Below are 16,088 nucleotides of genomic sequence, written 5' to 3'. Positions count from 1 at the left end.
AGAAAAGGGCAGGGTCCCAAGAAGGAAGCGGTGCAGCCAGTCCTTCTGCTGACTCAGGTAGAGGGCACAGCCACCGCGTCATCTCAGCATGAGTGGTGCAGTGTTCCACACCAGCCTCTTCCAGTTAAAAAGACAGTGCACTCAAGTATCCACTACTTGTCCTCATATTAAGGAGTAATATTTTAAAAGCTTTTTTATTTATTAAATTTGTAGTACATTCAGGTGCTAGAATGGCTCTATCTGTAACACATGGCTACACAGCTGCCAGGTTGTCTCAGGGTCCTGCCCTGCCCTGTCCCCGGCGTGATCCCATACCAGTAGACACAGATGTCCTTAAACTCCTGATTGCCTGGCTGACAAACTATGATGGGACAAGATGAGAGGACCCGCTCGAGTGGAGGGGGACCAGTAGGGGGCAGAGTGGTGGCTATTTCAGTCCCCGTGAAGTCCGACGCTGACTGACTCAGAAGTAAGACTTTGCCCTACTCCAGTTGCTGGCCATGGATTGGGGATAGGGGAATAGTTATACTTAGTAGAGTCTCAAAAAGACAAGGCCCTAGGAAGCTCCAAACCAGAAATAGAGACTTTTGCTCTCCCCCTCATCCCTCTCAGCTTGTCACAGCCCTCTGCCCACCTCCTCTTCATTCTCTTAAAGATAAAAGGCAGGTATGAGACACCTGACTTTCTTGGATACCTGTACCTTCAAGGTTCTGGGATAATAGCCCCAATTTAGTGGATATCTAATTCAAGCTTTGTTTGCTACACTGAGGACCATTTTAATAGAACAGCAGTAAGTGCCACTAAGTATCATTTTTTCCAAAAGTAGAAATGACCAGTAAGGCAGCTATTGTGGAGGCCTTAGAGGGGAAAGACCCATGGGACTGGCCCCTTCCACACCGACAGGCACAATGAGCAGGGTGGTGGCCCATGGTGCACTCGCCTCTGAGCCAGCAGTGGGCTGGACTCGGGCTGCTGCACGTTTTGTGGTCTGCAGAGGGGGGTGGGGGCTGGGCAAGCCCCTCACCTTCCTGTTTTTTCTTAGGTGTGTCTAAGCAACCCGGCATCTCTGATTCTTTCCAGTATAAGCCCCACCCCTAACCCTGGCCCTCTGGTCACTCCCCTCGGAGTGCCTCACAGGCTATCCCTGATGCTCACAGCTACAGGAAGTCTTTGTGAGGGAGAGCCGCTCTGGAAGGCTGCCTCTTGCCACTCCACCTGAGCCCCACCTGATTAGACCACAGTCCGCTCAAACCTGGAGCCTTAGCCTCTCTCTCAAGGGAGTTCTAGACACACACTAATGAAAGTGGTACATTTCTCAGTGAAATGCTGAAATCGACATCAGCGGAAACACTTCCCTGAGCGTGGGCAGGTCTGGTGCCCTGTAGGGACTGAGAAGTCTTGCTCAGCAAGCCAGCTCACTGAATACTCGTGAGCTCCCTTGGAGATTCCCCCGCACATGCGCTTTCTGCCCTGTCCCACTTCAGATCCGTGGGGTACCCTGTCCAGTCTTTGCCCCATAACTACCTCCCAGGAATGTGGCTAGCAGAGGTGGCTGCGGTCCAGTCTATTAGTGCAAATAAGGAAAAGAAGGGACAGCTTCTCTTCTCACCCTGCAGGGTGAGTCTCTGGAGAAGGCGCAGCTGTGGAAGGGTCCCTGTGTGACACCTGTGTTCTCTGTCCTAGCAATGCTCAGTTATGTGCAGGAAATGAATGCAAGAAGGAAAACTCAGGAACTGAAAATAACCTGGATAATCTTGCAGAATCCTTTGGTCATTAATTTTAATCACTAGTCATTTTTAAGTAGATGGACTAAAAATGGATGTTTTCTGAGAGTGTAAGTGATCAATTTTGAGATTTTATTTGGTTTCATTTTCTCCATGTTGTAGAATCCAGTTTCTATGACAAGTAGTATAGCCCAAAGCCATATCGAGGAATAGAGGGAAATAAAGCTGTCTGGGCTATTCCAGTGAGCCTGATACCTCCTGACAGGTGGAGAGCTGGCGGGGTCAAGGCAGCAGTTTGCCTGTCCGTATTCCCCACTCTGGGATCTGTGCTGTCACACTGAGAGGTCGAGTACATTGGTGGTTCCTAAAATTACTGATGATGACCATGCCACCATGTCACAAGGGTCCTGTGCAGCTGTGGTGAGGCATTGAGTGCAGTGGGGTGAGTCCAGGGCCATCTTCTTTTTCCTGCCGGGTCACCCTAAAGACATCAAGATCCTTCATGACATGTCATGGGAGTCTCAGCCCTCACTCAAAATGAACACTGTTTGTTGCATGTGAATGAACAGTAATTGAGACTTTGTTTTATAGCCTGGAATCTTTCCTGTATGGTCTCCACACCCTCTTCAAAGGTGACTTCAGAATAGCAGCACAGGATGAGTGGGTGTTTGCTGACATGGACCTACTGCATAAAGTTGTTGCTCCCGCCATCAGGATGTCCCTGAAGCTTCACCAGGTAAACACCCATTTTTAAAAGTATCAGCCTGAAACATTAAGAAAGAAAATCAGCTTTAAGAAATATGGTCCCCTTCCCTGGCATGACATTTATGAGTAGGTTTATTAAGTCAGTGGTCCCCAACCCCCGGGCCGCAGACTGGTACCGGTCCATGGGCCATTTGGTATCGGTCCGCAGAGAAAGAATAAATCACTTACATTATTTCCATTTTATTTATATTTAAGTCTGAACAATGTTTTATTTTTTTTTAAAATGCCCATATTCCCTCTGTTACATCCGTCTAAGACTCACTCTTGACGCTTGTCTCATAAGTTTGACAATTATATTAAAAAATACCACAGTTTTACCCGGTCGCATAATTTTATTTTGTGCATTTATCTGTCTCACCCTAAAGGCTGGTCCATGAAAATATTTTCTGACATTAAACCGGTCCATGGCCCAAAAAAGGTTGGGGACCACTGACTTAAGTGACCAGGTATTGAGTCTGTTCAGATAGTCCTGACAATGGCCAGTGGCAATGCGACCTCCAGAGCTTCTGGGAAGTGGTAATACTCCACAATAATGGAAGAGGGGAATTGGCTGAAGAAGATGACCTATCAGAAGTGCCTAAACTGTCATGTAAAGTCCTGAGAACCAAAGCCATGAGCTCTTTCCTGAGCATTGTCCAGTGGTTAGGACAACAGGACAAGGAGGCATCCTCAGAACAGCTCAGGATTCAAAAAAAGAGCAGGGGAGAGTGAGACGTGGAAGCGGACTGAGCCTTGCAGGCTACTAGTCATGTTGCCACCTGCACACTTCCCCCAACCTCAGATCTCGGTCCTCACTTCCTTGCCCAGGACCAGTTCACTTGCCCCGATGAGTATGAAGACCCCGTGGTCCTGTTTGAGGCCATCCAGTCCTTTGAGAAGAAAGTAGTCATCTGCCACGAGGGCGATCCAGCCTGGCGGGGCGCAGTGCTCTCCAACAAGGAGGAGCTACTGACCCTGCGGCACGTGGTGGACGAGGGCACCGATGAGTACAAGGTCATCATGCTCCACAGGAGCTTCCTGAGCTTCAAGGTGATCAAGGTACAGTGGCCAAGATTTCCAGGTTGTCAGGAGTCTTCCACTTGGGGACATGAGAGAAGAAGTAGGATATTTTTATCCACATACTCAAGTCTCTGTGCCAGCGTCATCTGTTCAGAGACTCAGTCTCAGAGGGGCGCTGGGCTACGTTCCCCAGCCAGGGCCAGTTCCCGCCTCCAAGAACTTGTAAGTAGGTGAGGGCTTTGGCAAAAAGTCCTGGTAGACACATTGTCTAGGTGGAGGTCCCCATCCACTGATTTGTAAAGACTTTCTAATTCTCTCAAATTCCAGACCTTTCTCTAATAACCTATTCCTAGACCTGAGAACTTTCTTCCCAATGGTTGTCTTTTCATGAGCTGCCAACCACTGGGCTAACACAAAAACTTACATCCTTTCTGTGTACTTTATGTTCCCCATGAAAATGGCACCATGCCCTCCCGTAGGCCTGCCACTTAGCTTCACTGCAAAAAGAGCTTCCAGCCAAGGGCTGCCGTCACGGGTAATCAAACCCAGTGCCCTGCTCATTCGCTGCAGGTTAAATCCAGCTTATGGAACACACATGCCATCTGCTTTTCTCCCCCATTCCTTCTGACCTGTAGGTCAACAAAGAATGTGTTCGAGGACTTTGGGCTGGACAGCAGCAGGAGCTCATATTCCTTCGTAACCGCAACCCGGAGCGTGGCAGCATTCAGAACAATAAGCAGGTCCTCCGAAACCTGATTAATTCCTCCTGTGATCAGCCCCTGGGGTACCCCATGTATGTCTCCCCGCTCATCACGTCCTATCAAGGGACCCACAGGCAGCTAAAGAACGTCTGGTGTGGACTTGTCACTTTGGATGGTGTTAGGACATGGTTCCCAACCAAGTGGTTAAGGTAGGTCTCAACACCACAGCCTTTGTCTGGATGCTGGGGATGAGTGGCGGCTTGGAGAGCTCTGGGTTTCTGGTTGGGGTTTCCCTGGCCATTGCTACTCTCATATGATTAAAGCCCCCATGTGTCATCTAAAAGATTGCTTGTTTCAACCAGTAGTTGCAGGGGAGATTCAGCATTTTTTTGCCTCACCCACCCACCCATAGTCTGAGCACCTGGCTTAGTTCTCACAGAGCTGAAGAGGTTCTGGGTCTTTAGAACCAGATGTTCCACTTCTCTCCCAGGGAACCTGGAACTCCCCCTGCTCCTCTCTCAACCACAAGTCATCTTTCCTGGTTGCAGTTGTGCATCTGGGTAGTTGGAGTGAATTCTAGGAAGTTCTATGTGAACGCGGCATAGCTCAGGCCTCAGTGCTGAGGGTCCTTATGGAAGGTTGAGACTGGAGCTTATTCACCCTGGTGCAGAGTTTTCATCTGTTAGATGCTGAGATTTGGGGACCAGAGCCCCTCTCTCCATCTGTACCCCAGGTATGCAGCTCACCTGTAGTGTGACTGCATCCCAGCTTAGATGTGGGTTTGAGGGTGTTAGGGGTGTCAGGAGTGCCCTGGCATGAATACCGGCAGCGTTTCTCCCTCACAGGATGCGGAAGGACTGCAACACCAGCCAGCACAGCGGAGGCAACATTGAGGATGTGGACGGAGGGGCGGCCCCATTTGCAGGGGGCAGCAGTGCCCCAAGTGGGGACAGCCAGGAGAGCAACACAGAGCATCCCAGAAAAGTGGGGACCCAGCACTGGTCACCCCAAGAAGGGGCATGGAGCACAGGTGGGTGCAGTAAGCCCTCATGGTTGCTGATAAAGACTCCTGTGGTCCCAGTGACCAACACCATGACTTGTGTTGTCATGGTAACCTCTGAGGGCTCTTTCTTAGAAGAAACATTAGCATTGGGATAAAGAATGCCCCCAATTCACTGAGTCTTACAGGTTTTTCTCAGAAAAAAACTATGAGGTGCAGCTTTTATCCTTTCTCTTCTGTCTATTCATACCTCCATCTGTCTGTCCATCCAGCAGTCACTCCTTCCTCTCACTGCTCATTCATTCATGAGTTTCACCGCATGCCTCTTGATCACGATGCTGTTTTCATCTTCCTGTAAGTGGACTCCACTGCTCTCCATGTCTGCGGTAGCACAGACAGGCCCCTGCCCTCCTTCCCGCCTCTCTTTGGTTCTCACACCTGACATTTCAGAGGATAAGGAAAGGGGGGGAAAGTGCCTGCAGAATGGAATCAGAAGGTACCTTAGCCCAAGTTGGGGCTGAATTTAAAGTTTAAAATCACACTGAAACTAAGTCTAGCTGGCCCTGGCCAGTTGGCTCAGTGGATGGAGCCCTGTGCACGAATGTCCCAAGTCTGATCCCGTCAAGGCACATGTGAAAAGTGACCATCTACTTCTCTCCCACTCCATCTCTCCCTTCTCTCTCTTCTCCCGCAGACAGTGGCTAGACTGGTTTGAGTGTCGGCCCAGACTCTAAGGATAGCTCAGCTGGACCAAGCATCAGCCCATCTAGTCAGGCGCATGTGGGAGTTGGTCTCTCTATCTCCCCTTTTCTCACTTTAAAAAAAAAGAAAAGAAACTCAGGCTGGCCTAGCTTGGCTTGAGCAGTGGAAGAGGTTCCTAGCTCCACCGGGAGGAGGGGGCAGAGATGGGTTAGAGAAGGCGGCCAAGGGCTTCTGATGACATGTCAGAGATGCTTGGCCTGGTCTCCATTAGCACATCGCACTTGGCCTGCCCTTCAAAGCCGTCCTTGGTTCCATCCTCTGACCTCAGTGCTTCCTCACATCCAGAAGCATCTGCGCAGTGCTCTACCTGCGGGAGACCCGCCAGCGCCACACCTGTGAGTCAGCACGGTCAGTCCTTGCTCCTGGCAGTGCTTGCCACCAGGCTGGGCAGTTAGCCAAACTAGTAATGATTTGTATAAATGGGGGTGTGATGGTAGGTAGGTGGGCAGATGATAGATGATAAATAGGGAGATACAAACACATGACAGATGGTAAATAGATAAATAGACAAGGAAGAAAGGGGGGAGGAAAATAGGAAGAGGGAAACGGAGAGGTGTGTAAGTAGATAGGTAGATGGGCTGCTTAGAGGGAAAAGGGCCCCCTTCCCTGGGCCCAGTGGCATCTGCCTGACCCTGAGCAGAGTGTCTGCCCAGCCGGGGCTCTCTCATTGTTTAGTAGTTAACAGTCATAATCACAGGAGAAACCACACAAGGGTCTTTTACAGATGGAAACTGGGCGTTTGCCTGTTCTATCCAGGTGGCTTCTCTGAACCAGACCGAGGCTGGGTCACAGGTGGTCTGGCGGAGGGAAGCTGGGTCACGGCGCGGTGGCAGCTGGATCACGGCACGATGGTCCAGTGGAGGGGCAGCTGGGTCATGGCGCGGTGGTGTGGCAGAGGGACAGCTGGGTCAAGGGCGGTCTGGCGGAGGGAGGCTGGGTCACGGTGCGGTGGCAGCTGGATCACGGCACGATGGTCCAGTGGAGGGGCAGCTGGGTCATGACGCAGTGGTGTGGCAGAGGGACAGCTGGGTCACGGGCGGTCTGGCAGAGGGAGGCTGGGTCACGGCAGTCCAGCAGATGGGTAGCTGGATCGCAGCAGTCCGGCAGAGGGAGGCTGGGTCACGGGCGGTCATAGCGCCGGAGGGAGGGATGGCACTCTAGTCGGTTCAGTTCAGGCTGGGTCACGGGTGGTCCAGCAGAGGGAGGCTGGGTCACGGTGGTCCAGCAGATGGGCAGCTGGATCGCAGCGGTTCGGCAAAGGGAGGCTGGGTCACGGCAGTCCCACAGAGGGAGGCTGGGTCACGGGTGCTCCAGCGGAGGGGCAGAACATTTTAGAGTTGGAGACAGACATGCTAGAGCAGCCTCGACTTAGTGAGAGGCTTCAGCTCTTTCTGATGAGTAAGACAGCAAGCAAAAGAAAATTTCTTCTCTGAATCCAGTGTTGGTAGTGACCGCCCCTGCACTTACTGCTGAGACCCCTGGCCTGGAGCATCACAGACTCATGCAGACGTCAGAGCAGGACCTTCCAGAGCCCAGCTGTTAATTTTTCATTAGTGCTTCTTAAAACTGTTAGCGGGGCAGTCTGGCTTTCCGTGCTTCTCAAGGTCAGGAGGCATGCCTGGCAACTCGCCTGGGCACCAGCCCTCATGATTGGGCCTCAGGCTCAGAGGCCATGTCTTTCTGCTTGGGGACTTTAGGAAGCCCCTTGCTGCTCCCACTCTTTGTGAGCCCAGCTTGTCTGCATGGCAGCCTGGCCACAAGTGAGAAAATGTAGTAACAGCACCCGTACCCCCCCATGCCCATTGCCCCCCTCCCCGTCCCGCCTTGTGCTCAACGTGCCAAACACCACCCTGAGCATTTATATGGCGTCACTCCATCCTCGCTGTGAGGCTAAAAGACGGGCACTCTCTTATCCTCACCTTGCAGCTGAAGAAACTGGGCACAAGACGTTATGTCAGTGCTCAGAGTCACCCAGCTGGTACGTGGCTCACCTAGGATTTGGACGCAGGCAGGATTAACCATGAACTTGTGATCCCAACCACACATGGTCCTGTCACCCTGTCCAGGGATGCTGCCCTTCCTCTTCAAGAGCTGCCTTTGTCCCTGAGCTGGGGATTCACAGAGGGGCCACCACGCTTCCTCGATCTGCCTGCCTGGCTGTATCCTGTCCCCTTGCTGGCAAGGGCTCCTCTTACAACTGGTCTTCCTTCTGGCCCACAGCAGGCAAAGCTGATTGACGCCCAGTTCTCCCTGAAGCAGTCAGCAAGATTCCATTATGCCTGTTGTGGGCAGTGGTAGGGACAGGGACAAGGGGCAGCCACAGGGCCCTCTCCTTGCTCAACAAGCTGATATGCCTGTGGGAAGAAGGCACTACCCTTGGGAGTTACCTTGAGACCATCAGCAGGGGGCAGAGAGTGGGGAGGGGAGAGGGAGGAGACGAAGCCCACCACTCCCTCCCACTTCAAACAGAGGAGAAACCAGACTGTGTCTCTGTCCTGCTTCTGCAGCCCTGACAGTGGGCAGAATCATACCCTCTGCCCACATAGCGCCGGAGGGAGGGATGGCACTCCAGTCGGTTCAGCTCATTCTTCTGATGGGAAGGGAGGTGGCCCCCGGAAGTCTGCAGTAAGGGCGGGGCTTCCTAACCTGGGCCATGAGAACCACTGGGAAAGCTAATATGGCCTCCAGGCTGAGATACTGTGGAGCCAGAGCCTGAAAGGTGAGTCCCCCTGTTGATCCAGCTCTGCAGTTGGTCCCTCATGTCCCTAACTTGTCAATCAATGTGCTGTGTGCTGAGCCTGTGGACATGGTCTAGCCATCATTTGTCACTTCAGAGAGGCAGAGCTAAGGGCGACAGCACCACGGACTGCCACGTGAGCCAGCAGTTAGGGCGGGTGTGCCAAGTGCGGTGCGGTGCGGGGGTCTGGAGGCCTAAGGGGAGACCTGACTCTGGGCAGGACACAACCCAGGCACAGTGACTGAGCGGGTCTGAAAGATGAAAGGGAACGACATTGTAAGAACAGGAGTCTTGTTTCACTCATGGTGCCCAAGGCTTAATTCCCACAACTGGGTTCCCAACTGCTCCCTCCTTTGGTCCCTGCTGAGTGCCAGACTGTAACAGGACTGGGGTCCCCCACCTATAGTGAAACACGTGTGTGTGCTGCTCCCCTGTGCCCAGCGGCTCACTGTCCCCAGTTCTGAGGAAGCTTTCCCTAGAAGCTCTCATACTTTGATAATGAAGTAATTTAAAGTTAAAATTATGAAACAGTGATTCTGAGCAGCACAGATATATTTAGCATGGTTTGCTCACTTGTTTCATTTGCAAAATTAATCAAGAGCAACAAAAGCAATAAGAAAACCTGCAGCAATGATATGGGGAGGGGAGGAGGTGGCCTCATCCTGCAGAGAACATGGACCTTCCCGTTTGTCACACAGACGGGCCTTTGTCCCTTTCTTTCTGGAATGTGCGGGGACATTCCCCACCAAGCTGGGTGGTCCTCTATCCAGCATCAAATCACGGGCCTGTGGGTGATTGTGGAGCATTTCTGGGCAGCAGTCAGCATCACAGTATAAATAACAAGCAGATGCTTGGCCTTGCAGAACTCTGAATAAACTAACAAGTCACCAACCATCGCTGTTCCTAATTCTCATTCACCAGGGTCCCTCTTTGCTGTCTTTTTCCCCTTCTATCAGAATAACTTATTCAACTACTCAGCAGGGGCCATTCAGATGGACCTGGCTCCCTGTAAGATCCCCATGAAGAGATCAGCCCTCACCCCAGGAAGGGTGGCACCAGGCTTGTGGGCTGAGCAGCACTGTAGGCTGCACCCCTTTTTCTCAGCAGCTGGGCAGGAGAGGGCCCAGTAGAACAGCAGTGTCCGCAAACGGGTACCACCATCACAGTGGCCCCAGGACACTACCCATCCAGCCAAGTAAGCCGCTGTGGCAGGAGTAGGGCTGGAGGGGCCCCTGGGATCTCCATGTTAATTCTTTTTTTTTTTTTTTTTTTTTTTTCCATTTTTCTGAAGCTGGAAACAGGGAGAGACAGTCAGACAGACTCCCGCATGCGCCCGACCGGGATCCACCCGGCACGCCCACCAGGGGCGACGCTCTGCCCACCAGGGGGCGATGCTCTGCCCATCCTGGGCGTCGCCATGTTGCGACCAGAGCCACTCTAGCGCCTGGGGCAGAGGCCACAGAGCCATCCCCAGCGCCCGGGCCATCTTTGCTCCAATGGAGCCTTGGCTGCGGGAGGGGAAGAGAGAGACAGAGAGGAAAGCGCGGCGGAGGGGTGGAGAAGCAAATGGGCGCTTCTCCTGTGTGCCCTGGCCGGGAATCGAACCCTGGTCCTCCGCACGCTAGGCCGACGCTCTACCGCTGAGCCAACCGGCCAGGGCTCCATGTTAATTCTTGAAGGAGCTCATGTCTCTTCTCAGAGGGTTCTCCTAACGACGTGCATAAGTTTTAGAATGACCAAATGCACAGTCGGTGATGTGGGCATTTGGGTGAGGCGGAATGCGGGAAAATGCCATGCGGTCCTGGGCACTAGCCCCGCCCCTCTATTTTGAGGGACAGAAGGCCTAATCGCAGAAACTTCAAGAGACACCGACAAGGCAGACAGTAGCACTGTGGTGTCACTAGCTGCTCCCTTCAAAATAATACTATATTTTAAAATTACACCCTTGTAATCATTGATGTTTATGTGAACCAATTCAGTATTTGGGGAGCGTAAGTGTCCTCCTAGCTGCTCAGTCTAGATCAGCGATTTTCACGCAGTGTGCCACAGGAATTTTTAAAACATGTTATACCTGACTATTTAGTCAGGGGCACTGACCTCTTTTCCCTTAGATTGTTAAATAAAAAAATGAAAACAGCCAACACAACAATAGCCATCCATGTGAATAAATCAAAATTGTACCTATTTTTTTGTGTGTGTCAGATCAGCAAAAAATATATATTTTTGGTGTGCTGCAGAATTTTAGTAAGTAGTTTATATGTGCCATGGATAGAAAAGGTTGAAAGCCACTGGTCTGTAGAGCTGCATGGGTCAGTCAGGCATGGACATGCAGTTTATGGTGTCCTTCTAAAGACGTGGACAGGACCAAATCTGTGGTGCTGTCCATCCCCTTAAACAAAATGGCCTTGTCTTGACAAGTGTCAGCAAGAGCTGCGGCCACAAGGAAGCCCGAGGGGAGGGACAGCTGGCACAGGGAGGGAGAGCCACACCAGGCAATGGTGGGGTCAGCGGAGTCAGGGGTGGCAAGGGACCCTGCCTGCACATGGGGACCTGGGAGGCCTCCTCACAGAGACCTGCTCTTAAGGGAAAAGTTCTAGAAAACAAAAGCCACAGCATGTGGCTCAACCCTGTATTTTCCTTTTCTTTTAAGGCAACAAAAGTGGTAAAAAAAACAAAACAACTAGCATGTTTTCCCATTATCACTGCATACGAGATGAGCACAGGGACTCTGGTCCTGAAGCAGGAACAGAGGAATAGCTCGAGGGGGGCCAGTCCTGATGCTGGTATCATCCTGCTTCTTCTGGGACCAGGGCTCCCAGGAATGTGGGATGTTAGTGTCAAGGTCAGGAAAGTCCTGAGTCAACAGGACAAGTCCATCACCCTGGTGCCTGGGGCCACTGGCCCTGAAGCTCTTGGCCCGACCTTGATGGCGGTGGGCCCACCAGGTCTCAGGCCCAGGCAGCGCTAGCCGCCTCTCTCTCTGGGAAAACACTGATGTTGGTGACCACCTGCTATGTCAATCTGTTCTGCTTTCTTTTAAAGGCAGGAAGAAGGGCAGGAGTCAGTCTGTACAGGCACACAGGGCGTTTAGCCAAAGGCCACCCATCTTGAGCTCATCAGGCCCGATCTTAGAAAGCCACCAGGCCTTCCTGCAGACGTCCACATCGGTCCACGGGTTGGCCCCAAGGCTCTCGGGCAGCCAGCTCTCCTTGCACACCTCGGATGTGTCCCTGCACTCCCAGCCCCCACCTGCCACCACCACCGGCCACCTGAGCGTCCGCGAGCGGGCCGAGGCACTGATCAGATCCAGCCTGGGCTCGTCCACCAGCTCCACCCTCAGCTTCCTGTTCGGCAAGCGGAGCTTCTCCAGCGCTCTTGTCATCTCGGGACTGTCTGCCGCGGAGGGGAGCAACACCAGTGACACCCAGTCGTCCAGCAGCGTCAACATCGTGATGGGCCCCTCAGCTAGGGCTGCCAGCCAGGCCACACGGGTAAGGGGCTAGATAGGGTGCATGTGGGATCCTGGTCTGATGACCACCCACCTGCCTGCAGACCCCTGCCACCCTCTCCGTAGTGACAGACAGGAGGTGGTCTGAGCCTGCTCTGACACTGACAAATAGGCAGCACACGCCCTGAAGGTAACAGGCACAGACAGGTATGGGGAGAGTTCAGTGGAGGCGCTGTCCTCAGCCCTGAGCTGGGATGGGGGTGGGGACGTCCTCATTCGTGCACACAGTGGGGGCACGTGTCCCTTCATTCTCTTTTCACATCACTCTGCCTGAGGAACAGGGAAGACACACGTCAGCACAGCAGGTCCCATCACCGATTCCAGGCCACAGGTGTGATTTCAAAGCTGCCGCTATGGCTGCCTACTTCTGTTTTGAAATATTAGAAAAAGAGAATTTTGAGGACTTCACTCAAATAGTCTGTCCCTCCTCCTGAGGCCCAGGCTAGCTGAAGAGAGGAACACTGAGAACCCGTTTGAACAGTAGGGGGAGCATTGGGCACACGGGAGACGTCCAGGCAGACGTCGCTGTCAGACGGGACCTCTCCCGTGCCTGTTCAGAATGTTCACAACTGCTCTGGTTCCCGTGCAGTTACTGGTGGTGAGAGGGGCTCTGCCTTTCTGCTGCTCCCAGGGGCCAGGCCTCTAAGAGGACGCTTCCCCAAGGAGAAGCAATGGCAGCGCCCTCGGCCACCTGGGACCGGGCTGGCAGGAGCCACCATGAGCAGGGTGTGGGTACAGCAGCCCCTCCTTCCGGCGTGGCACTGAGGCTTCCTGGGGACCTGGAGCCACACCAGCCAAGAACAAGGAGCCTGCTTACTCAGGATTGTAACTAAATTTAGTTAGATATATAGCCAGACTTCTCTTTCTCATTTCCTCAATAACAATGAACAGAATATGACACCTTTCTCCCATCCCCAGTCTGTGGTTAAGAACAATCTGTGGGTAAAGTTCTGGGATTCTGGCCAGTTCTCTCTCCCTCTCTCCTTAGGACCATTGCATCCAAAACAAAGAGGCCTCTGGATTCCTGTCCAGGGTTAAACCTCAGGACTTGGCATTTGTGACAGGGCCTACATGTCTATGAACCTGGGACATCCAGACACACAAACACCCTTCACCTGAGGTCACCTTTCTCCAGCCTGTCCAAATTACCTGAGAAAAGGTCCCCCATGTTAGAGGCCCTCCAGACCCCCAAGCTGCATCCTGTCCTCCCTTTCAGCCTCCATAATCTGAGCTCACACCCCTGCAGACAGTGGTTAGTTGGGGGTAGTCAGAAGTGGTCACACCTGTCTGCTGAACCGTTTGCTTCTCTCTTCTCTCCCAAAGCACTTCTCCGAGCCATGCGAGCCCACCGAAGAGGCCGAGCAAGGGCAGGCTCTCGGCCGCCGTCTGGCCGAGGTCATGGCGGAGGGCCTCAGGGTGGTCTGCAGGAGAGCCAGCCAGGAGGACATGGGCCTGGACGACACGGCCTCCCAGCAGAGCACCTCAGATGAGCAGTAGGATTGGAGGGGGGGGGGGCTCAGTCGGGAGAAACTGATTCCCCACGGCTTCACCCTCCTTTGCCTCCCTTCTGCTCCCCCAAAACTAACTGTCATCCCCACGAGGCCCTTTCTTGGACAAATGAGAGCTCTTGGAGAAAACGGAATAGCTTTATCTCAGGTTCTTGACAAATGTCTCACATGATGGGGAAAAAGAACAACTGGACGCCAGGCCTCCCGCCGCCCTCGGACCCGGGCACGAGGGAGGCACAAAGCACTTTCCAGAATGTGAAGCCTCAGACAAAAGCCATGTGACATCTTAAAACAACTACAGTAGAGCACATAACTAACTCTGCCCTGATGGGAATAAGACAATTGCATGTTAATACATTCCTGTCACCGTGGAAAAGCAATGAGCACCAATGATGCCATCCACGGGCCAGCCCAGTGCACTAAGGTTACGTCCACGCATAAAGACAATCTCACCGCTTTATCATATCTGCGCCATTAGGTAACTAGAAACTTGAGACAGCTTCACTGTGGGAAACGTGATGGTGCATGCAGTCGTCGTGCCTAGTGCCCTGTGACAGCCACAGAACCCGGCAGGCGAGCGAGGCCAGCTCACCCAGGTGGCCCGATGCCTTCTCCATGGCATCTGGGCGGCTTCCCTCACGCCCAGCCTGGTCTTCCCAGGACGCATGCTGGCTCCCCGGGCCAAGTGGGCCTGCCGGTCGCAGAACACCTGCACACGCCTTTCCTTTGGGAATTAAAATGTTTATAGTTATTTGTGTCCATTCTTTGTGTTCTGCTGAAACTTGTCATTTCCCAAAAAAAAGTAGGAGACAGAATCCTTTACTGTGATAACATCTGGGCACATTCTAAGACTTTTCCCATCTCAAGTTTCCCAATGGGTAGACCTGCAGGCTGGATTCTCTTCTGGCTAACGGAAGGCAGGGGAGGGGTCCCGGGACACAGTCCACAAGGAATATAAATATAGACCAGTGGGCTGTCCCTTTTTAAGAGACAACAGTAAGAAATACTTAATTGGAAACAGTTGTACAAATCACTTCAAGGTCTCTAGGATTTGAAAGTGTGGAGAGGGATAGATAATACAGAAAATTCCCTTGGAAGTAAAGGGCAATGCTTTTTAAATTTTTATTTATTTATTTATTTATTTAGGTAAAAAAAGAATTAGCAAGTAATAATAAGCGAGCTCCATAGTCAAAGACACAGCACATTCTTCTCAGTCGGAACGCCTGGAGACAGAGACTTGGTTGTTTCCGACTCACACACAGGTGTTTGTTCAGTGAGAAGCTGGTACGACCTTGATGCAGTGCTGAGTTGGCCAGACCACGTTTTGGCTGGAGCTCCTGAAATCCTCTTGGGCAGCATTACAGCCAAGCCCAGAGGACCCCATGGCAGCCCCGAGCTGTGAGGGAGGCCTCCCATGAAGTGTTCTCCAATTCAGAGAACAGTGACGTACGACTGACCATACTTGGGCATCACAAAGTAAGAAACAGAAAGCCACCATTTCCAGAGAGTGCAATCCAAAAGGGCTAATGACAGTGAGCATGCCAGTGAGGAGGGCAAGTACCCTGGGGCGCCTGCACCTCCTTCTGCTGCCACAGTTCCTGAGCTTCCCCAGCTGCTGCCTCTGCTTCTTATCCTGGTTCTCAGTGCAGCCTTCGGTGGCCAGGGGGAGAAAGAAGCTGAGCGTTCAGCAACAGCAGACAGAAAGTGACTGCATCTCTATGAAACAGTAGACTAGCGTACGTGTGCTGTGAGCTGCCTGCATGCCCACGCTTCCCTCCACGGTGCGCGTGCCTGGAATGGGAGATTGCTATTGGACTCACTCCACAGCTCTTCGTGACTGTCAATGATGCAGTCACATTTTTAAAAATTGTGAACTTTTATATTTACAGCTCATGAACTTGTTAACCTGGTCTTCAGCCAGTCAGCTGTTCATCATAGTCCTTGAAAAACACCACGTTATTAGCCCCCATTTGAAAAGGATCCTAAGGTGACTTTTCTTGCTGGAGTTGTTCACATGTCCTACCAGCCTACAGCTGAAGAGCATTTTCTGCATTTGGATATGGACAAATTCTCTCTGAAGATAAGAAAACGTCTCTAGTGCTTGGTTTTATGTCATGTGGCTTTCTGGCATTGATTCTTGATTTTGCACTGGATGTCGAAACCGTCTGTATCTGGCACATTCTTTTCTAAAATCACTCACTGCTCCAACTTCTCTTTGCTCATAAAATGTGCAATATGATGCCTGTTTACTTAGCCCTCTCCACTCGAGCCTCCTCCACCTTTCCCATTTAGTCCCAGGTCACTGAGCTTCAAGGACATGAGGGTCTGCCATCAGCACACAAACGTCACCTTCCCAGATACAACCAACCTTTTATGAACACAAA

General features: G+C 52.2%; 1 protein-coding gene across 1 annotated transcript; it reads left to right on the top strand.

Annotated features, from left to right (window-relative positions):
• Nucleotides 1-2,268: 2,268 nt before the first annotated feature.
• LOC136308649 (pecanex-like protein 2) lies at nucleotides 2,269-15,713 on the top strand. The gene is made up of 6 exons (XM_066236212.1): nucleotides 2,269-2,460; nucleotides 3,297-3,527; nucleotides 4,124-4,398; nucleotides 5,035-5,219; nucleotides 11,731-12,179; nucleotides 13,520-15,713. Exons 1-6 carry the CDS (start codon nucleotides 2,401-2,403, stop codon nucleotides 13,691-13,693), a joined length of 1,374 nt encoding a protein of 457 aa, XP_066092309.1. The 5' UTR covers nucleotides 2,269-2,400; the 3' UTR covers nucleotides 13,694-15,713.
• Nucleotides 15,714-16,088: the final 375 nt, after the last annotated feature.

Source organism: Saccopteryx bilineata, chromosome 1, assembly GCF_036850765.1.
Source record: "Saccopteryx bilineata isolate mSacBil1 chromosome 1, mSacBil1_pri_phased_curated, whole genome shotgun sequence".
Taxonomy (NCBI): Eukaryota; Metazoa; Chordata; class Mammalia; order Chiroptera; family Emballonuridae; genus Saccopteryx; species Saccopteryx bilineata.
The sequence above is the reverse complement of the archived record's forward strand: the minus strand, read 5'-3'. Positions and strand labels throughout refer to the sequence as shown.

Coding starts and splice junctions, on each gene's coding strand:
- LOC136308649 (XM_066236212.1), top strand. CDS start 2,401: ATGGACCTACTGCATAAAGTTGTTGCTCCCGCCATCAGGATGTCCCTG. Junction 4,399..5,034: donor TTCCCAACCAAGTGGTTAAG/GTAGGTCTCAAC, acceptor TCTCCCTCACAG/GATGCGGAAGGACTGCAACA. Junction 12,180..13,519: donor CTGCCAGCCAGGCCACACGG/GTAAGGGGCTAG, acceptor TCTCTCCCAAAG/CACTTCTCCGAGCCATGCGA.